Raw genomic sequence first — 22759 nt, forward strand, 5'->3', positions numbered from 1 at the left:
CGGAACCCCATGGCTTAGGAGCCATGGCACAGAGCAATAATCCCACAGCACCACCTTCTGGAATCGGCCATCCAAGTAGGAGCGGAACAACTGCAACGCAGTACCTCCAACTCCCAGCTCAGACAACCTATCCAGAAGGATACCATGGTTGATGGTATCGAAGGCCGCTGAGAGGTCCAGGAGAACCAACAGGGTCGCACTCCCCCTGTCTCTCTCCCGACAGAGGTCATCCCACAGGGCGACCAAGGCAGTTTCCATTCCAAAACCAGGCCTGAAACCCGATTGAAATGGATCTAGATAATCCGTTTCATTCAAGAGTGCCTGGAGTTGTCCTGCAACCACCCGCTCAAGCACCTTGCCCAGGAAAGGGATATTAGCCACCGGCCTGTAGTTGTTAACATCTTCCAGGTCCAGATTAGGCTTCTTTAGGAGTGGTCTAATTACCGCCTCTTTTAAAGAGGCCGGCACCACTCCCTCTCTCAAGGAGGCATTTACAACCTCCTGGACCCAGCCGGCGATCCCCTCCTTATTTGATGTAATGAGCCACGAGGGGCAAGGGTCAAGCACACAGGTGGTCGACCGGACTTGGCCAAGCACCTTGTCCACATCCTCGGGCCTCAATAACTGAAACTCATCCAATAAAACTGAACCAGACAGTGCTCTGAACGCCTCTACTAGTGGTGCTGCATTAAGTGTGGTGCCCAATTCATGACGGATCTGAGCGACTTTATCTTCAAAGTGCCGTGCAAACTCGTCACAGTTGTTGCAGCCTGTTCAGTACCTCTTCTTTTGACTACTGACTGCCATGGCAGCAGCCCAGCTTTCTCGAAAGACGGATGCAGCAGCAGTTCCCTGCATGCACAGGGCATCGGTACTTGTGGGAGTGCGAGTTGTTTAGAGAGCAAGGCTGGGGCATGAAAGGTGAATGTGAAGAAGGGAATTTAAAAGTTAATTGTATTTTGTATTAGCATTTTAAAATTTTGTTTTGTTAAATGCATTGAAGAGGAGTTTGCCTCAAAAAGCAGTATAAAATATTTGAAATAATAAACAGTGTAAAAGCACAGACAAGCTGAGGGGGAGGGAAAGGAGCTCGTCTTTCTTACATTGTTTCTGAAAAATTTCCGTATTGATTTTTAAACAGAGAAATGCATAACACCTACAATTTTCATAACTTTTACTAACAACCCCCCTTCCATAGCACAGTTTGTCTTATCTGGAGTCTGTCTTTTTAGTCCATTGCCCCTGTTGCCCTCTGTTGCCCTTGTATCACTCCATGAGCACAGTGCAGGAACCCCCTACATGAATGCCACCGTGACAGATTTTTATGGATTGCGTTGTTTGCAAATGTAGTAGTCTGGCAAGGAAACCACTTTATGTCCCAGACATGCTACATCAGTGGTTCCCAAAGTGGGTGGTACCGCCCCCTTGGGGGGTGGGTGGGATTGTATAGGGGGGCATTAACAGGCAAGGTGGCAGCAAAGGGGAGTCGGGGGGTGCTCGAGGTGGACTTTTCCAAGAAGCGCCTCTCCAGAAGGTCTTAAAACCTAGGGTCATTTTTATGGGAGACGGTAGTTTGGTCCCAAGCCATGTAGGGAAGAATCCACACAGGTATTAATGCCGTTTAAGAAGAGTCCTTTTAACGGTGAATTGAAATGTTTCAAAAGCACCGAAATGCTACTGAAGAGACATACTCTGCATGGTTGTGCCCTGCCAGCTGCAAAACAGAGGCATTCACTCTCTTTTCCCTCCCTCCCTCAGTAAGCCTGAGACAGGTGCTTCCTATTTAAAGGGGCCAATTAAGCTACAGAATGATATTGAGCTGAAGCCAAAGTTTAAGAAATCGTACAAGGAGTTTTGGTTACAGAAGGAAATTTCTGATTGCTGTCTTGTGCTATGGAGAGTGGTTCAGAAGCTCCTGGTTGCATTTCCAACATCCTATTTGGTGGAACGTGCTTTTAGTGTGGTCTGCCTACTTCTCTCCAAGCAGAGAAATCGACTCCAGATTACCAAACATGTTGATTTAAGACTCAAGTTCAGTGACTTTAAACCACACATTGGGAAACTGGTATCCCTTCATCAAGCCCGTCCATCACATTAAGACTTTACAGAATAGGGAGGTTCTCTACCCTAGTTACTAAATGTGATATCTAATATTCTTGCTAAATGACTATCAGACTTTGGAAGGATGATATCACTGGATCAAGTTCATCAATTATGTTTAATTGAATAAACTAAAAAAATGTAATTGGATTTTGAATAAATATTCAATTAATTGTTACTGTTTTGAATTTTATTGTTAATATCTTCCTTAGTGGGTCGTTGAAAACCGCTATTCCGAATAATGACTTTTATAGTGTAGGGCAGGGGGCGCTGGGCATGAGTTTGTGGAACCAAGGGGGCGGTTGGAACCACTGGGCTACATGATATGTCCTGCAAATGCAACAGAAAACCATTGCGTCACCTTGTCCATCTGCTTTCCTCTTTGTCTGTCCACTGTAATAGATATGTTGACAATGGTGCCACCACAACCTCCACAGCTGAAGATATTCTTAGTAATTTTGTATGCATTTTGGTGTAGATGAGAACTCTTTTCCTTGACTTCCTTTTCTTGCAGGCACAATTCTGATGCATGCCCACCTGTATCCCTATCCAAGCCCTTGCTGTCTTACCTACAATGGTGCTGCATTCCTCCCAGATATGGTTGTGTATGCATTTAAACCTGTGTGTATTCCACAGTAATAGGAATCCCCTTGTTATGGTATATCCTCACACAAAAACACCTTCCAGTCTTTGCAGTCTATCTTCAATGGCACCGAGCCTACCTGATAACATGCAGCGGCAATACAAAGGAGAATGTGTCCATGCTGCATTGATCGTTCTCTGTTTTTCATTGAATCAACTATACTTCTTTGTTTTGAAAATTATAATACCTAGTAGCCAATGTTGACCAGTACCAACAATATCAGTGTTCAAGGGCATCAGCAGAAAGTCTTTGTTAAGAGTAAGATTTATATCCAGGAAATTGTAGAATACATATACATTGCCTAAGGCAATACTTTTATATATGTGTGTTGGGCAGAGTAGGAGTTTATCCCTTAACTGGAACTGACAAATGAAATTGCAAATAGCTTTATCAATAATTTCATCTAACCCAATTCTATTCTCTGTTTCTACATGGGCAAGTACTTTGCAATGGATCCCTATGGGCAAGCGTGGTTTCCCTATGGACAATTCTGTCCTATGGATCCCTATGGGCAAGTATGGTTTCTCTATAGAGAATTCTGTCCTATCATTTTCTATGGGCAAGTGGTTTGCATTGGATCCCTATGGGCAAGTATGAGTCTTCTATGGAGAATTCTGTCCTATGTTTCCCTAGAAGCAAACAGTTTGCATTGAATCCCTATGGGCAAGTATAGATTCTCTATGGAGAATTCTGTCCTATGGATCCCTATGGACAAGCGCTTTGCAATGGATCCCTAAGGGCAAGAATGGTTTCTCTATGGAGAATTCTGTCCGATAGTTTTGTATGGGCAAGCGATTTACAATGGATCCCTATGGGCAAGTATGGTTTCTCTATTCAGAATTTTGTCCTATTTTTCCCTATGGACAAGCGGTTTGCAATGGATCCCTATGGGCAAGTATGGTTTCTCTATGGAGAATTCTGTCCCAGTGTTTTCTATGGGCAAGCAGTTTGCATTGGATCCCTATGGGCAAGTATGGTTTCTCTATGGACAATTCTGTCCCATTGTTTTCTATGGGCAAGCGGTTTGCATTGGATCCCTATGGGCAAGTATGGTTTCACTATGGAGAATTCTGTCCAATAGTTTTGTATGGGCAAGCGGTTTACAATGGATCCTGTGGTGGAACCCGAAACCACGGGGTTCCTGTGGTTCGCTGAGTGGTGGTCACAGCCTCTCAAGACACAATTTCTCTCTCCTTAGAAGATTTATTACAAGCAGCGCTGCAGGGTGACAGTCTGAGGAACTGCCCAACAATTTCAGGAAAGGTTAACATATTTATAGGGTCAGGTCCCCTCAGATACAATGGCAGAACTTTCTCACCAATCATAATATAGCTCTGCAATATAATAACCAATGAGAAGTAAAGCATTTAGGCATATACAGAGTTCAAGTACTTTTCTGACTAGAATACCATAATGGGTATTGCAATAGTTACAGGAAATACATCTCCATCTGTTTCCTAGTTGTGGTTAGCTTGCCTTTAAAAATACATCTTACTATCTGTTTAACTGTCTAACTGTTTTGTGACATGTGGTTTCAGCATCAGCTGAATTGTGACAGCAAGTGCAACATTAAAATAGGTTTTAATTAAGCAGGAAGCTATGAACTTCATGATGTATACAGCTAGTGTGTTATAGATCCATTTTCCTATAGCTGTGGGCATTAGGTAAAAGAACCCGCTTGATTTCCTCGACAGTCTCTATGGGCAAGTATGGTTTCTCTATGGAGAATTCTGTCCTATGTTTCCCTATGGGCAAGTGGTTTTCAATAGATCCCTTTGGGCAAGTATGGTTTCTCTATGGGCAAGTATGGTTTCCCTATGGGCAAGTACTGTCCTTTGTTTTAGTATGTCCCCTAAATCATTCATCTCTTAAGGCTTCCTTAGTGGCATATTTCATGTGTTTAACAAGCTGAAAAAGTATTCAGTGTTTTCTTGCTTAACTTTTAAAATAAATGTTCACACATTATTAACTTTTAATGGCATTAATTCAGCTCTGGTTACACACTCTCTCTCCCGTTGGGACAGAGTCAGAACTTCATTTTCAACCACAAACCAGATTCCTTTGGGACAGGGGTCGCGGAGCCCCCTTTGAGACAGGTGCTTTCTCTTAAAAACAAGGGGGGTCTGTTCTTCTCAGCTGCCCGCTGTCGAAGAATTCAAGCAAATAGGTATGTGGGCTTCCCCTGAGCCCACCCTGTGCTAATATAATTGCTTTTCGACTGTTCTCTAGAAATCAAAGTATCTACGCTTCCGCAGTAACTGGAAAATATATTAAGGATGCAACCATGAGACCAAGTCTTGTGAAGGGTATTGAAACACTAGTTTCACAAGATTGTGTGCCTACTAGGATTGTTAGAAGGTGTCATGGTAGAAACAGCTAACCGTGAAATTAACAGATGGGCACAGGTTTTGTTTTTCTGTCCTTGAAAAGATTGCACTCTGCACATGCATAAAATCCTTGCTTACAACTGGCTGAGAGGCTTACCTGCTACTGTTTTAAGATTGGTGTATTGTATGGAGGGGTTCTGCCTTGTTTCTAAGGGGACTGACCCTATAAGGAGGTTAAGGCTTTCCTGAAAATAGCGGGCAGTTCCTTGGGTCCTCTGAGGGCTTCCGCCTTGCAGTGCTAAGCGCTGCTTGTAATAAACTTTCTCAAAAGAGAGAACTGTGTCTTAGAGCCTTTGACCACCACTCAGCGATCCCACTCAAAGGAGACGCACCTTTCCAGGATTCCTCGCCACCCCCTCGAAATATCAGCTCTGAAACTTGGGCCTGTGGCCTACCTTGCCAGGTTGGTGTTTATAAGAATCAAATTATTGGGGAAGGCACATGGGCCTTGTTGCCGGGGCGGGGGCATTGTTCGGCCATCCTTCGACAGAATGATCAGTCAAGAAGCCATCCGGCTCCGTTACCAGGTTTGGCCAAGGAGGGAAGTTGGGAACCTTCTCACGGAGAACCCTGGTGTGCCTCCTTCACACTCTCTGTTTTAATTCTTACAGCGCAGTCCCTGCCTCAAAGGAGAAATTGGCAGCCAAGGAAAGAGACTGTTTCGAGTCCTGCAGGGAGCAGAAGAGAGTGAAGATGGAAGAGCAAAGCTTTGCTGGCCCTGAGGCAGGAAACATCCAGGAAGGGAGCAGTGCAGAGCCCTGGGAAGGAAGAGTGCAGGAGGAACAGCCTGGGAGCAACACCTGCTCAGACACGGAGCGCCAGGGCTTCAGGGACTTCTGCTACCAGGAGGCCATGGGGCCCCGAAAGGTTTGCAGCCGACTCCACCACCTTTGCCGCCAGTGGCTGAAGCCAGAAAGGAACACGAAAGCTGAGATGCTGGATCTGGTGGTCCTGGAGCAGTTCCTGGCTGTCCTGACCCCAGAGGTGGAGAGTTGGGTCAGAGAGTGTGGAGCAGAGACCAGTTCCCAGGCAGTGGCCCTGGCAGAAGGCTTCCTCCTGAGCCAGGCAGAGGACCAAGAGCAGGTGAGAGCATTTCATCCTGGTGACTAACAGGGACTGTGTTCTTAATACTTATCTCAACTTTATTGTACATGTCCTTTAAGGAAGGGATGCCCCAATTTCCAATGACACCTGCAAGTATAGTTGTTCTTCATGGGTAGAGCAGGCCCTCGTTAAATTAACAGTACGTCATTAAAATGTGCAATTCCCTACCAGAGGATGCAGGGATGGCCATGAATTTGGGCTGTTTAAAGAGGGGGTTAGACAAATTCTTGGAGGAGAAGGCTATGAATGGCAATATCCTACCTCCAGTATCCTAAGCAGTATGTCTAAGTACACCAGTTGCTGGGGAACATGGGCTGGAGGGTGCTGTGACACTCATGTCCTGCTTGTGAGTTTGTAGTCAACAGCTGATGGACCACTGTGGGGAGAGAATCCTGGAGTAGATGGTCCCTTGTTCTGATCCAGAATGGCTGTCCTTATGATCACAGGAGAACTGAATAGGTTTATGAAGTTCAGGGGAATGAGGGGATCCTTCTTCAGCCAGAGGCAGAGTCTCCTCCCTACAGAACAGGACTAGTGTTTGTAGACACCAAATTGGGAATGTCTGGGAGGTTCTGTCTTTCCTCCTGGCTGGTGTTTGGAGGGTTTTAAAGCACTTTGCTTATGCCACGGTTGATATCTTAGCCCCCTGACAAAGACACATCGCTGTGTGTCTTGGGCCGCAGCTAGACCTATGGTTTATCCCTGGATCATCCAGGGGTCAAACCTGTTCATCTAGGTGACACACAGGGGATCCAGTGCTCAGGCAGGGGCGAATCCTGGATGATCCCAGGATAAACCTTAGGTCTAGCTGTGGCCCTGGATGGTAGATCAACTTTAGAATGAGACCTGAAAGCCAAACCGATTGGGAAATGCTGCCCTTGGCGTTGACCTGACCCATTTCTTTCCTTCCCACCTCCCCCTTCTCTCACTGGGATCCTCCCTCCTGTAAACAAAGTACGTTTAAGAAAACTTAATCTTTTGGAGCGAATGCAGCTTTTGTGCTCACAGATGTGGGTTTTGGTGGTTCTTGTGGTCATACCAATGTTCAATAAATTACATGGACGCTTGATGGCATAAATTGCAAAAGCTGCATTCACTGCAAAAGACTTCAGGCACCTTTGGTCAAGCATTTTCTTGATATGGGCCATGATGACAAAGACCTGAGATTCTGGATTATTGAAAGGATTGGAGGATATGGGACAAGAGTAGACCATCAACTACGAAGGAGGGAAATATTCTGGATTTTCACCTAAAGGACATTAGAACCACAAGGACTCAGCGAAGAGTGTAATTGGATGCCTTGGTTGTAATCCTGTTCTTCTATTTTAAAGTACAGCTCTATTGTATTCCTTTTCTGTCATTTCTTGTCACTGTTTTGATATATATTTTCATTCTTATATATAGTAAGTATTATTAGGTTTGTATTAACTATGTTTTAAGCATCATATCAGTCCACTCAGTCCCCTTTAAGGGAGCATACAGGCCGTGAGTATGGTTGCTACACGTTTTAGGATTTGAAAAGCAGCCTAATCAGGAGCAAATTTTGGAGATTACTTAGTCCTCAATTGGTTGAGGAGGTGCAGGGAACGCATATCAAATTTACGGATGACACAAAATTGGGTGGGATAGCTAATACCCTGGAAGACAGAAACAAACTTCAAAGTGATCTTGATAGGTTGGAGTGCTGGGCTGAAAACAACAGGATGAAATTTAATAGGAATAAATGCCAAGTTCTACATTTAGGAAAAAGAAACCAAATGCACAGTTACAAGATGGGGGATATTTGGCTCAGCAATACTAGAAACGAGAATTATCTTGGGATTGTTGTAGATCACAAGCTGAATATGAGCCAACAGTGTGATGTGGCTGCAAAAAACCCCAAATACTATTCTTGGATGTACTAATAGAGCTTCCAAATTGTGTGAAGAATTGGTTCTCCTCTATTCAGCACTGGTTAGGCCACATCTTGAGTATTGCGTCCAGTTCTGGGTACCACAATTCAAGAAGGATGCAGACAAGCTGGAGCGTGTTCAAAGGAGGGCCACGAGGATGATCAGGGGTCTGGAGACAAAGCTCTAGGAGGAGAGACTGAAAGAACTGGGCATGTTTAGCCTGGAGAAGAGAAGATTGAGGGGAGACATGATAGCACTCTTCAAATATTTAAAACGTCGTCACACAGAGGAGGGGCTGGATCTCTTAATCATCCCAGAGTGTAGGACACAGAAAAAGGTCTCAGGTTACAGGATTGTGTTTGGACATCAGGAAAAACTTCCTGACTGTTAGAGCAGTACGACGATAGAATTAATTACCTAGGAGGTTGTGGGGTCTCCCACACTAGATAAGTATTAAGAACATTGTATTAAGTATTAAGAATTAAGAATTAAGTATTAAGAATTAAGAATTAAGAATTAAGTATTAAGAATTAAGAATTAAGTATTAAGAATACTGGAGACAAAGCTCTACACGGAATAATGGGCTCAAGTTAAAGGAAGCCAGATTCCAGCTGGACATCAGGAAAAACTTCCTGACTGTTAGAGCAGTACGACAATGGAATCAGTTACCTAGGGAGGTTGTGGGCTCTCCCACACTAGAGGCATTCAAGAGGCAGCTGGACAAGCATCTGTCAGGGATGCTTTAGGGTGGATTCCTGCATTGAGCAGGGGGTTGGACTCGATGGCCTTGTAGGCCCCTTCCAACTCTATGATTATAAGTACACCAGTTTCTGGGGAACGTGGGCAGGAGGGTGCTGTTGCACTCATGTCCTGCTTGTGCTCTTCTTACGTTCTTATGATCACAGGAGAAATGAATGGGTTTGTGAAGTTCTGGGGAAGGAGGGGATCCTACTTCAACAAGTGTCAGAGTCCTCCCAACAGAACAGGAGTAGCATTTGTAGATGCCAAACTGCTGCGTTTACAGTGGAAAATGCTGGACATCAGGGTTGAACTCTTAGCCCCCTGACAAAGACACAAGTTCCTGTGCTGTGTGGCTTGGATGGTAGATCAACTTTAGAATGAGACCAGAAAGGTAAAGCATTTGGGAAACGCTGCCCTTGGCCTTGACCTGAGCCGTTTCTTTCCTTCTCTAATCCCTCTTCTCTTCCTGAAATCCTCCCTCCTGCTCCAGGTTCAGAGGATGTTGGCCAGAGCACCCACATATTTTCCTGAAGCAGAGGGGGACGGAGGACCCTCCTCACTGGGTAAGGATTAGTGGACGTGTTTCCCCATGATCTCCCTCTCTCAATTACACCTGAAGTGCATGAACTGTCTTATTGTTCTCCTTGAGCCTGATTTTGCTAGGGGAGAGAGACCCCTTTTCACTAGATACTCAAAAAGGAAATTTTGTTTAGTATTTTGTGGTTTGAGCGTATCAGACCCACTCTGGCCGGCTTCCCAGAGTGGGTCTTACACACTCAACAACTAAGGTCCTCCTCCAGGCACCTACTCAGAGGGGAGATCGGAGGACGACAACAAGGGAGAGGCCTTCTCTGTGGTGGCCCCCCAAGTGTGGAACAATCTCCCCAATGTGGTTCACGTGGCACCGACAGTGTTATCTTTTCAGTGCCAGGACAAGCAATATGTAATTAGCAATATGTAATTAATTAGCCTGGGTCTGTTCACAGTTTTAAAACTTGTTATAGTAGTTTTATATGTATGTGTATATTGTATGTTTTCGCATTTCTAAATATTTGGATATTGTTTCTAAGTGCTTCGGCTATGCTACGGTAAACAAATGCAATAAATAAACACTGAAAATAAACAATGAAAAGGGGAATAGTTAAGAATGTTAACTTACCTTCTCACCTTCCCACCTTCTTTACCTTCCTCACAGGGAACAAAACAACCTGCAGGGGAAGTGAACTGATCCTGGGGGGTCCTTCTGGGCCTCATTCACTTGGCGGTGGAGCGGAAGCGGTTTTTGCACAGCCAGGGCAGGTAGGGGAGTCCTGGGGGCCTCCGTCTCCTGCACATCTCTTTGGTCCTGGAAGAACCTGCCCCTTTAGCCTTTGCTCCTCTCCAAGATGGCTGCTAGGAAGGCCTTGAAGGTCACTCACAGTGCTTTGGCATTCAGAAGGAGGACCTCACCATCCTTGTCTTCATGGATTGCTACATAATGCTTAAAGAGAACATCATTTCTTCTTCTTCTTTCAGGGTCTGGTGACCTTTGATGAGGTGGCTGTGCATTTCTCGGAGGAGGAGTGGGCTCTGCTGGATCCAGGCCAGAGAACTCTGCACAAAGAAGTCATGGAGAATAATCGTGGGATCCTGGCCTCTCTGGGTAAGGAATGGGATTCCTCTGGGTAAGGCTCCCTCTGTGCCTTCTTGCCATATCCAGGAAGGTGGCATTTCAGCTCCTCTTTCTTTGTGTCAGTGCAGAATACAACTGTCATTGACTCCGAAGACCTGACAAAACATTGAGAAAAGCCCATTGATGGACTTGCTCTGTGGCAGAGATGGCTGCCAACCCATCTTACTTTGCTTTTATCATTGCATCTGCATAATATTGAAGATGTTACAGATACTATCTTAATGATCTCCATGGAGGAGAGGAGAGTTAAGCCTTTTCAGAACACAGCTCTGGACAGCTTGCTTTTCATTTTAAGATATAACTAGACATTGAAAATAACCATTAGGGTTCAATTCCCACTTTCCAGTTCCCTGTTAAATGATCAGCTAGGAGAAAATGGCAGATTTTAAGTGTATTTTATTTTAACTGTATTTTATGTTGTTCATTTATTCTCTCAACTACTTTATATGAGTTATTCCATATAAATGAAAACATTGTATGGCAGTCTAGTTCTCAGTTCTATTGATCATCAGGATATTTAATATGTTTACAAGGATCTGCTTCACCAACGATTTTTTTTTTATCCTGTGATTCAAATCAGCAACCATTTTTTTTGTACCAAGATTTCAAGATGATTTCTGTGTTTATACTTGCAGGTGATCACAGGGAGAACAAGAAAAATGGCCCACACCAGAGAAGGAAAACCGAAACTGAAGAGAAGAGGGAAAACAAATCTATTTCTTTTGAAGGATCAGTCTGTGAAACTCCAATACTAGAAGTACCAAGTAAAAAGAAGAAACAGAGTAAAACTCAGAAGATTCATTCTAACAAATATCAAAGGTTTCAATGCTTAGTGTGTGAAAAACAATTCACTTTCAACTCACAACTTAAGCTGCAGCAAAGATTTCACACTGGGGAGAAGCCCTATAAATGCTTAGAATGCGGGAAGAGCTTTGCTCAGAGAACACAGCTTAAGCGGAATCAAGGAATTCACACTGGGGAGAAGTCCTATAAGTGCTTAGAATGCGGGAAGAGCTTTGTTCTGAGCTCAAACCTTAAGCTGCATCAAAGAATTCACACTGGGGAAAAGCCCTATAAATGCTTAGAATGCGGGAAGAGCTTTGCTCACAGCACAAGCTTTAAATGGCATCAAGGAATTCATACTGGGGAGAAGCCCTATAAATGCTTAGAATGCGGGAAGAGCTTTGTTCTGAGCACACAACTTAAGCGGCATCAGAGAATTCACACTGGGGAGAAGCCCTATAAATGCTTAGAATGCGGGAAGAGCTTTGCTCACAGCACTAGCCTTAAGCTGCATCAAGGAATTCACACCGGGGAGAAGCCCTATAAATGCTTTGAGTGTGGGAAGACCTTTGCTCAGAGCACACAGCTTAAGCAGCATCAAGGAATTCACACCGGGGTGAAGCCCTATAAATGCTTAGAATGTGGGAAGAGCTTTGTTCTGAGCTCAAACCTTAAGCAGCATCAAGGAATTCACACTGGGGAGAAGCCCTATAAATGCTTAGAATGCGGGAAGAGCTTTGCTCACAGCACAAGCCTTAAGCGGCATCAAGGAATTCATACTGGGGAGAAGCCCTATAAATGCTTAGAATGCGGAAAGAGCTTTGCTCACAGAACAAGCTTTAAATGGCATCAAGGAATTCACACTGGGGAGAAGCCCTATAAGTGCTTAGAATGCGGGAAGAGCTTTGTTCTGAGCACACAACTTAAGCGGCATCAGAGAATTCACACTGGGGAGAAGCCCTATAAATGCTTAGAATGCGGGAAGAGCTTTGCTCACAGCACAAGCCTTAAGCTGCATCAAGGAAATCACACCGGGGAGAAGCCCTATAAATGCTTTGAGTGTGGGAAGACCTTTGCTCAGAGCACACAGCTTAAGCAGCATCAAAGAATTCACACTGGGGAGAAGCCCTATAAATGCTTAGAATGCGGCAAGAGCTTTGGTCACAGCACAAGCCTTAAGCGGCATCAAGGAATTCATACTGGGGAGAATCCCTATAAATGCTTAGAATGCGGAAAGAGCTTTGCTCACAGCACTAGCCTTAAGCTGCATCAAGGAAATCACAACAGGGAGAAGCCCTATAAATGCTTTGAGTGTGGGAAGACCTTTGCTCAGAGCACACAGCTTAAGCAGCATCAAAGAATTCACACTGGGGAGAAGCCCTATAAATGCTTAGAATGCGGGAAGAGCTTTGCTCACAGCACAAGCCTTAAGCGGCATCAAGGAATTCATACTGGGGAGAAGCCCTATAAATGCTTAGAATGCGGAAAGACCTTTGTTCAGAGCACACACCTTAATAAGCATCAAGGAATTCACACCGGGGAGGAGCCCTATAAATGCTTTGAGTGTGGGAAGACCTTTGCTCACAGCACACAGCTAAAGCAGCATCAAGGAATTCACACCGGTGAGAAGCCCTATAAATGCTTTGACTGCGGGAAGACCTTTGCTCGGAGCACATACCTTAATCTACATCAACGAATTCACACTGGGGAGAAACCCTATAAATGCTTAGAGTGTGGAAAGAGCTTTGCTTGCCTCAATTACCTTAAGAGGCATCAAAGAATTCACACTGGGGAGAAGCCCTATAAATGCTTTGAGTGTGGGAAGACCTTTGCTCATAGCACACAGCTTAAGCAGCATCAACACATTCACACTGGGGAAAAGCCCTATAAATGCGTAGAGTGTGGAAAGAGCTTTGTTTGCCTCAGAAACCTTAAGAGGCATCAAAGAATTCACACTGGGGAGAAGCCCAATAAATGCTTAGTGTAGCATTTTTTGCATCTTAGATTGTTAGAGTTGATCTTGTAACTGTTAGATCTTGTAACTGTGCATTTGGTTTCTATTTCCTAAATGTAGAACTTGGTATTTATCCCTATTAAATTTCATTCTGTTGTTTTCAGACCATCAGTCCAGCCTATCAAGATCACTTTGAAGTTTGCTTCTGTCTTCCAGGGTATTAGCTATCCCACCCAATTTTGTGTCATCTGCAAATTCGATCAGCGTTCCCTGCACCTCCTCGTCCAAATCATTAATAAAAATGTTGAAGAGCACTGGGCCCAGGACAGCCCTGTGGTACCCCATTCGTTGCCTCTCTCTAGTTTGAGAAAGTTGCCTTAATAAGTACTCTTTGAGTATGATTCTGTAGCCAACTGTGAATCCACCTAATGGTTGTTCCATCTAGCCCACTTTTAGCTAGTTTGTTAATCAGAATGTCATGTGGTACGTTGTTGAAAGCTTTGCTGAAGTCAAGATATATGACATCCACAGCATTCCCACAGTCCACAAGGGAGGTTACCCAATCAAAAAATGAGATCAAATTAGTCTGACAGGATTTGTTCCTGATAAATCCATGTTGGCTTCTAGTAGGGGTGTGCATGGACCGCCCGATCTGCTTCCCTTCCAGATTCACAACTTCCGGATAAGGTCCGCTCTGCTCCGCTCCGCCTATAATCCGCTCCGCTTCGCTGTGAAGCTCCGGATCCGGTTCGGAGCTCCGCTTTCCCCCTCATAGACTTGCATTGAAATCCAAAAATGCCTACTACTTTTTTCTGTTAATGGTAGAAACCTCAAACTTGGCACCATGATAGCTTATCCATGTATACACATGCATGCCAAGCCTCAAGCAAATCCAAGCATCCCCTGATTTTCGGGGGAATTTTTGAAAATCGGACACCCCATTTTCAGACATGGGATTTACTCTGACATTTTGACAGATAAAAACATTGAAGTGGGCACCCTCACAGATGCTGTCTAGATCCACACTCATGGCAAGTTTTAAGCAAATCCCATGATCCCCTGAATTTTGGCAGGGGTTTAACCTATAAAGCATCACCCGGAACCCCAATTCACACCCCTTTTGATATTTCCATCAATTTTCATGTTAGAAATGTCAAATTAGGCACCATGACACCTGATGCATGTATACACATGCATGCCAAGCCTCAAGCAAATCCAAGCCTCCCCTGATTTTGGGGGATTTTTGAAAATCAGACAACCCATTTTCAAACATGGGATTTACTCTGACATTTTGACAGATAAAAACATTGAAGTGGGCACCCTCACAGATGCTGTCTAGATCCACACTCATGGAAGTTTCAAGCAAATCCCATCATCCCCTGATTTTTGGCGGGGGTTTAACCTTTTAACTCACCGCAATTCAAGTCCCATGCTAGAACTCTTCTCAATTTTCACATTAGAAATGTCAAATTAGGTAGCAAGACACCTGATGCATGTATACACATGCATGCCAAGCCTCAAGCAAATCCAAGCCACCCCTGATTTTGGGGGGATTTTTGAAAATCGGACACCCCAGTATCTCAGGGATTTTTAAAGCTGCAGACAGCTCAATGGGGCCATTTCAAAGGAAATCCCAATATGCCATGAATTGGGGAGCAGATAAAACTAATAGCTAGTTTGTTAATCAGAATGTCATGTGGTACGTTGTTGAAAGCTTTGCTGAAGTCAAGATATATGACATCCACAGCAATATGGATCTTCTTCCACACTTGAAAAATTGATTTGGAACTTCAAAAAGTCTAAGTGAGCGCAGGAAGGACATATCCCCTGAGTCAAAGCAACACACACACACAAACCCACCACAGCAGCACCCAGGCGGAGGAGGGAAGGCAGCCAGGCAGCAGACATTTCTGGGGGCACAAGGAAGTGAGCCAAGAATTGTTTCAAAGCCAGTAATGCAAACCATCCCTGCGAGGCGGGCACAGAGAAGGACAGGCAGCACTGGGAGCAAGCATGCCAGAGGCTTGTGGGGTTGAACCACAAAGCCCATCATGTAGTACAGCTCCCAGGCACCAGGCGGGCAGAGATGTACGACTATGCCAAAGATCCATGGGGAAGTCAGTCCCAGCAGATACCCCAGAACAACAGCACCCAGGCAGAGGTGGAAAAGTAGGCATGGAGCAGACATTTCTGGGGGCACAAGGAAGTGAGCCAAAGATGGTTTCAAAGCCAGTAATGCAAACCATCCCTGTGAGGCGGGAGCAGCACAGAGAGATGCCTTTTCTTTTGCATCCCATAACTAGGAGGATAAGAGTAAAGCTTTGTGATCCTTGCTTCAGAGTTGATTGACTGCATTGTGATCACAGCCATTATTAAACAACAAAATAATCACATTAATAATAGCAGTACTAATTAATACTAATAACAACAACAACAACAACAAGGAGTTGAACCACAATGAAAGCCTGCCTGACTTCACTGAAGAGGAAAAGCCAGGAGAGCTTGGGCTATGGGGTGTATAATGTAATAAATAAATAAATAAATAAAGGAGGGGTGGAATTAAAAGCAGCAGTGTTGCTGAATAAACAACAAGAAGATTTTTTTTGAAAATGCTATGTCTGTCTTTTACCAGTAAGAGGAAAGTGGATGTGCCCAGGAGGAGGGGGAATTATGCCAATTTGACCGGCCCTAGGTAAGTACCAGTCTTTAAGAACTACCTGACACTTCAACTCATGACAGGCATAGCTTCTCTACTGGTTTATCTTTGGAGGGCTCTGATGACCCTCCAAGGACAGGACAGTGTGTGTTCACTGGGAACGTCCACATGCCCTAGGGGACCTCATCCCGTTGCACCATTATTATTATTATTATTTATTTATTTATTTATTTATTTATTTATATAGCACCATCAATGTACATGGTGCTGTACAGCGTAAAACAGTAAATAGCAAGACCCTGCCGCATAGGCTTACAATCTAATAAAATCATAGTAAAGCAATAAGGAGGGGAAGAGAATGCAAACAAGCACTGGGTAGGGTAAACAGGCACAGGGTAGGGTAAAACTAACAGTATAAAGTCCAAGCAACATCAAGTTTTAAAAGCTTTAGGTTAGGGTGGGTAGCAGTGCTGTGTTTCCTATCTGTTATTTATTTGCTTAGTATATGACTTCAGGTTGTGTTTGTGCATTTGCTGGGGCTACTGTTTAAAAAAACACTGGGAAAAGTCCGTTCAGAGACTAAGAAAGAAAAGTTTCCCAGTATCCTAAGTTACTAAGAATCCCGTTTTGCTTATCTCCCCCCCTCCAACTTTGGAATTGGAGGATGCTTCATCAGGTGATCATGACTGGGAGTTGAATCTGCCACTCAGCATTTCAAAAAGGTACCTCTCCCGCTTTTTTGCCCTATTTTTTTTAAATATAGCAAGCAAACCACAGCACGCAAAGTGCTGAAAATAGGCTCAAAATGACCCCCACCCAAGACTCTCTAAGCACGGCAAGTTTCAAATAGTCATCTTGAAAAACAAAAAAGTTATCCACTAATCTTAGGTTCTAGTAATCACTGCATTGATTTTAAGGTGTTTACAGATTGACTTGAAGCTTCCGTTGGAGCTGGCAACTTAATTCGCATCAAAGAATTCACACAAGGGAGAAGCCATAAACATGCTCAGAGTATGGAAAGCGGTTCAATCACAGATTGTACCTTGCCTCAAATGATCCATTCAGGTGAGATGCGCCATGAATGCTTTGTATGTGGAAAGCGCTTTCATCAAAGAATTCTCACTGGAGAAAAGTTCCAGGACGTACTCGTGATTTTATTTTTGCTCCAAGTTGTGAGACAGGCAGTCTGAAGAGTAGGAGTCTGTGTGTCCAAGTAACCCCATTTTCATAAGAAGGCTTGTGTCCTTGAGTAGCCTTCCAGCGGAGCTGTTCTGGGTGGTCCGTGGGGTGTTCACATCCTCCCCCGGACAATGGGGCCCTGGCCCAGTCAAGGACCCACTGTGACCTTTTTACATTGCACTTTGAGAACAAAATCGCTTCTTTCTGCAGCGGGCTTGATGCTGTTGTTAGCACAGCTCCGGCTGAGGTGTTCCATGCCCCCATCTGCCCAGTTTTGTGGGATCAGTTCCAGTTGTTGTGTACTGAAGATGGGGACAAGGTGCTTGCAGCAATACAGCCAACCACTTGCCCTCACAATTCCTGTCCCTCCTTGCTAATAAAAGCTAGCCGAGGGGGTGTGGCTGGGTGGGTTACCTAGATCCTTTTCAACTGGGCTTCAGGCCTGGTTTTGGAACAGAACTGCTCTGGTTGCCCTGTGGGATGACCTTTGCTGGGAGAGGGACAAGGGGAGTGTACAAAGTCAGAAAAGACTTGGGATCAGGATACCTGAGAGAGCGCCTTCTCCCCTATGAACCTGCCCTGTCACTGTGGTCATGTGAGGGGATGTTCCTGGTGGTTCCACATGCTCAGTATGCAGAGTTTCAATCGCAATGTGGATCTTTAAAGCATATCAAAACATCCACAAAGGCGAGAAGCCGTAGAATGCGGAAAGAACTTTGCTTGCAGCACACATCTGAAGTTGCCTCATAGAATACAAATTGGGGAGAATCCCTATAAGGGCTCAGAGCATGGAAAGAACTGTGCTCAGAGCGCACATCTTAAGTGACAGCAAAGAATTCATACAGGGGAGAAGCCCTATAAATGCTTAGACAGTGGAAGTAGCTGCAGCCAGAGCTGCAAACTTAGATTTCATCAAAGCACTCACACAGGGGAGTGTAAATTGGGTCCTTTTTAACCTCAGAACCTACACCAAATGGGTCCGAAAAACCCCAGGGGGTAACCAGTGCTAAGCCAAACAGACAAACATTTAATCCCAGCCAACAAGCATCACCACAGACATGATTGCAAATAAGAATGTTTATTGTAAAAATTGCAAAATTAAACAAATTGACATGGTGGTTATAGAAGTATAGAATCTCTCTTTCTGTGGTTACAAGAAAAGAGAATGAAATGTAAATACAAGATTGAGTACAAGAATTGCAAAAGCAGGTATTACAAATTTAGCTGATAAGATAATGGCTTGAGCGTCCAGCATTGTTATAACTCCTCCTTATCTGCTTCTGTTTACTCTTTGTGGTCTAAAGCTAAATTATACTAAACTATACCTTGCGCTATACTAAAACATTGTAGATAACCCTCCCTACTCTATGCTGAAGTTCCTCTAGGCGTGTGAAGAATAAAAGCAAAAGTCAGAGAACTTCTAGGACTTGGAAATAATTTCAAGTTCCAGCTTCAAAAAATAAACCCAAGTCTTAGAGGCTAATGGTACTCGAAGTCCCAACTTTCAGGAAAATACTCCGAGTCTCAAAGTCTAACATTGTAAAGAGATCCATAATTACCCAGCTCCATCAAGTCCCAGTCCGAGGTGAAGTTGAAGAGAAAAATAAAAAATTCTGTCTTACAGCTCTGCTACCTGTACTTTAATACTTGTTCTGGCTCAAAGTTGGGGGTCAATGAGTGATGAGACCACCATCTCCCAATCACAATTGGGATGAATACGTGATTAGACCACCCATTCACCAATCAGAAGTTAGGTGTCTCCGACTCCCCAATATCTCACATGTTATACTCGTGGGGTCCTAGAAAATGTGGCTGCCATCTGGGTGACTTATCTGGATTGGCGTAGAAGACCTCTTCTTTGAGCTCATGTCATATCCCAGGTTCCCCGTTGCTCAGTATTGTCACTTCCCACGCCCAACTTGGAGTTAGGACATTTCTTATCAGCAGGTGCTACACCACAAGATTTCAAAACAATTTCCCCTCCTAGTGGCTGTTGGAGCATGCTCAGCTTTCTGCCAGCACTTTGGCCTTGAGCGTACTCTAAGAAGCCGCATGTAAACGGATGTCCCACCCCCTTTCTTCAAAGACAGTCCTGCACAACTTAGCAAGAGTCTTAGTTAATGATATAACATTGATGAGCATAGAATCAAACATCAAGGTCTTCATGTCCATGGCTCAGGGGTCTGGAATATACTTCTGGGGCTATTTCAGATATGAGTCTGGGGTCTTTTTAGGGGGGTCTTCTTGTGAATCTCCAGCAAACCCTCACTCAAGCCACCCCATTCCAGATCAGATAATATTTCACTTGAAGTAGTAGGTTCTTCCTGCAACATAATTTAACCCTTTTAGCACCAGATTAACAGGGAGAAGCCCATTATTATTATTATTATTATTATTAGTAGTAGTAGTAGTAGTAGTAGTAGTAGTAGTAGTAGTAGTATCCCACCTTTTGCCCAATACTGGGCCTCAAGGCAGTCTTACAAAGTTTAAAACATACATTGTAAAACATAAGAAATGTTAAAACACGTTTAAAATACACCACAAAATTATCAGCCATTAACAAAGATGGAGGACCAAATTACTCTCCAAAGGCCTGCTGGAACAAAACAGTTTTAGCCTGCTTCTGAAAGCCCATCAAGGAGGGAGCCAGTCTGCCTTCCCCAGGAAGAGAGTTCCAAAGCACTGGAGCAGCCACCGAGAAGAATGTGGAAAATTTACTCAGAGTGTGGAAAGATGCTCAGATTCCCATTTTCATCAGCAAGCAAGGGGTGCTACTCAAAAACCCCTAGGAAGTGGAAGAAGCAACAGTTAGGCCTTAAGGAGTGCTTAGTAGCCATTCAAATGATGTTGGTGCCAAAAGCATTTATTTCTATTTCAAACACTGCCGGTTTGGATCACTGAAAGCCCACCACAACATTGGCAGAAACAATTAGAAGTAGCAATATGAGAAGGGTGGGTGGGGAATCCCTGGACTTGGCATGCTGTTATGAGACCAACCAACCCCACCATAGAAATCCCTTGATGGAAGATTGAGGGAATAATTTTTTTTGATCGGGGAACCTCCCTTGTGGACGGTGGAAATGCTGTGGATGTCATATATCTTGACTTTAGCAAAGCTTTTGACAAAGTGCCCCAGGATATTCTGATTAACAAACTTCAAAGTGATCTTGATAGGCTGGAGTGCTGGGCTGAAAACAACAGAATGATATTTAATAGGGATAAATGCCACGTTCAACCCCTAGGAAAATAAAAACAAATGCACAATTACAAGCGAGGGGATACTTCGCTCAGCAATGCTACAAACAAGAAGGATCTTGGAATTGTTGTAGATTGCAAGCTGAATAGGAGCCAACAGTGCAATATGGCTGCAAAAAGGCAAATGCTATTTTGGGCAGCATTAATAGAAGTATAGCTTCCAAATCACGTGAGGTACTGGTTCCTCTCTATTCGGCCCTGGTTAGGCCTCATCTAGAGTATTGCGTCCAGTTCTGGGATCCACAATTCAAGAAGGACGCAGACAAGGTGGAGCGTGTTCAGAGGAGGGCAACCAGGATGATCAGGGGTCTGGAAACAAAGCCCGATAAAGAGAGACTGAAAGAACGGGCATGTTTAGCCTGGAGAAAGGAAGATTGAGGGGAGACATGATAGCACTCTTCAAATACTTCAAAGATTGGCACAAAGAGGAAGGCCAGAATCTCTTCTCGATCCTCCCAGAGTGCAGGACATGGAATAAGTTGCTCAAGTTAAAGGAAGCCGGATTCTAGCTGAACATCAGGAAAAATTTCCTGACTGTTAGAGCAGTATGACAATGGAATCAGTTACCTAGGGAGTTTGTGGGCTCTCCCACACTAGAGGCCTTCAAGAGGCAGCTGGACAACCATCTGTCAGGGATGCTTTAGGATGTATTCCTGCATTGAGCAGGGGGTTGGACTCGATGGCCTTGTAGGTCCCTTCCACCTCTGCTATTCTATGATTCTATGAAGCTCTTTCCGCACTCTGAGCATTTATAGGGCTTCTCACCAGAGTGAATTCTTTTATGGTTCTTAACGGATGTGCCGCAAGCAAAGCTCTTTCCACAGTCTAAACTTTCATAGGGTTTCTCCCCTGTATGAATTGTTTGATGTTGCTTAAGGTGTGGGCTGTTAGCAAATCTCTTTCCACATTGTAAACATTCATAGGGTTTCTCCCCTGTGTGAATTCCCTGATGTTGCTTAAGTCCTGTGCTGTGAGCAAACCTCTTTCCACACTTTAGGCATTCATAGGTAGGGTGACCATATTTTGGAAACCAAAATTGAGGACAACATGGTCGGCCCCCAAGGGGGCGTGCCCACCCAAACATAGCCTTGGTCACATGTCTGATTTTACAGCACACGTTTAAAACAAATCTGTTCTACATAACATCTTAATGTTAAAATCACTGAAATAAAGAACAAATGAGAGATTCAATGTATCTGAATTTAACTTCACTCACTCCTACTTTTGTAGGTTTTGCTGTACTTTGAAACTTTTGCTATACTCTGTGTGTTACATTCTCCCCTTCCCTCAAATATCTTTTCTGACTGTATCTTCACTCATTGCAAGCTGCTGTTGTTGTTAACAGGGTTTGTAACTGGCCGGCCGGATGGCTGGCTTTTGTTAATTTCATTTTTAAAAAAAAGCTTGTGTATAATTGTCACATGTTTCTCTACTCTAACGTTAGGGTGGGTGTTGTGGCAGTGAACACTACTTTGCCCATTCACACTTCTCACTTATATACATTAGCTTCTCAAGGCTTGTGTGTTGGCAACACTTCGCACATCCGGACTTTGAACTCCTGTCTACTTCCTGCACAAACATGCGACTCTGAGACCCTCTTCCTAATGCCCTGTGTTTCATGCCAGCACCATGGGGCTAAGTTACAATAGATGTCTCTGGGTTGTCTGTGCAGCCTCTGTTGTCTCTCGCTCTAAGTCATTGCAGACATACCAAAGCCTCCAGCCTCAAACAATCTCTCTCTCTCTCTCTCTCTCTCTCAGTTTCCCAATGGTCCAGCTAGGCTGCACACTTATGGCTTGGGATATTGCTTATTGCAGGTTATTGCTTGGTCATGTCTGGTGACTCTTAGTACATCATCATCATCATCATCATCATCATCATCATCATTATATCCCATCTTTGCCCAATACTTTAAAAACCTCTGCCACCAGCTGTCTCCACCTCCTCTCCTCCTGCACAACTTTGATGCACTCTTAAAACACTCTGCGTGGCAAGCCAACCTCAGGGCCAAGCTACAGGTGCATCTGGGTTGCCTTCAGCCTCTCTCTGCCTTATGCCAGCCTGCCAACATTTCCAGTCTCAAATATTCCCCCACCTCCCTCTCTCTCTGCCAAAGTCTCCTAAAGGTCAAGCCAGGCTGTGCACTTGTACCCTGTGGCTAGGGGTAGGGCAACAGCTTATGACTTGGTTGCATCCAGTGACTTGTTTTTTTTAAAAACTCCACCGCCAATCGCCTCTGCCTGCACCAAAACTGGACTCTGAGACACTCTTAAAAAGGCTCTGTGTGGCATAGCAGCCTCTCAGGGCTCAGCTACAGCCATCTCTGAGTTGTGTCTTCAGTCTAACTCTGTCTCTAAGAGATACGCCAGCCAGCCAAAGCCACAAATCTATCT

The 22759-nt window shown here is 44.3% G+C and overlaps 1 protein-coding gene and 1 pseudogene across 1 annotated transcript; one reads left to right on the forward strand and one right to left on the reverse strand.

Annotated features, from left to right (window-relative positions):
• Window positions 1–22759, reverse strand: part of LOC134396487 (zinc finger protein 850-like) — a 637841-nt pseudogene that overhangs the window by 301880 nt on the left and 313202 nt on the right.
• On the forward strand, window positions 5453–13447 carry LOC134396304 (zinc finger protein 420-like). The gene is made up of 3 exons (XM_063122748.1): window positions 5453–6213; window positions 10383–10509; window positions 11175–13447. The coding sequence occupies exons 1-3, from the start codon at window positions 5824–5826 to the stop codon at window positions 13307–13309; spliced, it is 2652 nt and encodes an 883-aa protein (XP_062978818.1). The 5' UTR covers window positions 5453–5823; the 3' UTR covers window positions 13310–13447.

Source organism: Elgaria multicarinata, chromosome 3 (genome assembly GCF_023053635.1).
Source record: "Elgaria multicarinata webbii isolate HBS135686 ecotype San Diego chromosome 3, rElgMul1.1.pri, whole genome shotgun sequence".
Taxonomy (NCBI): domain Eukaryota; kingdom Metazoa; phylum Chordata; class Lepidosauria; order Squamata; family Anguidae; genus Elgaria; species Elgaria multicarinata.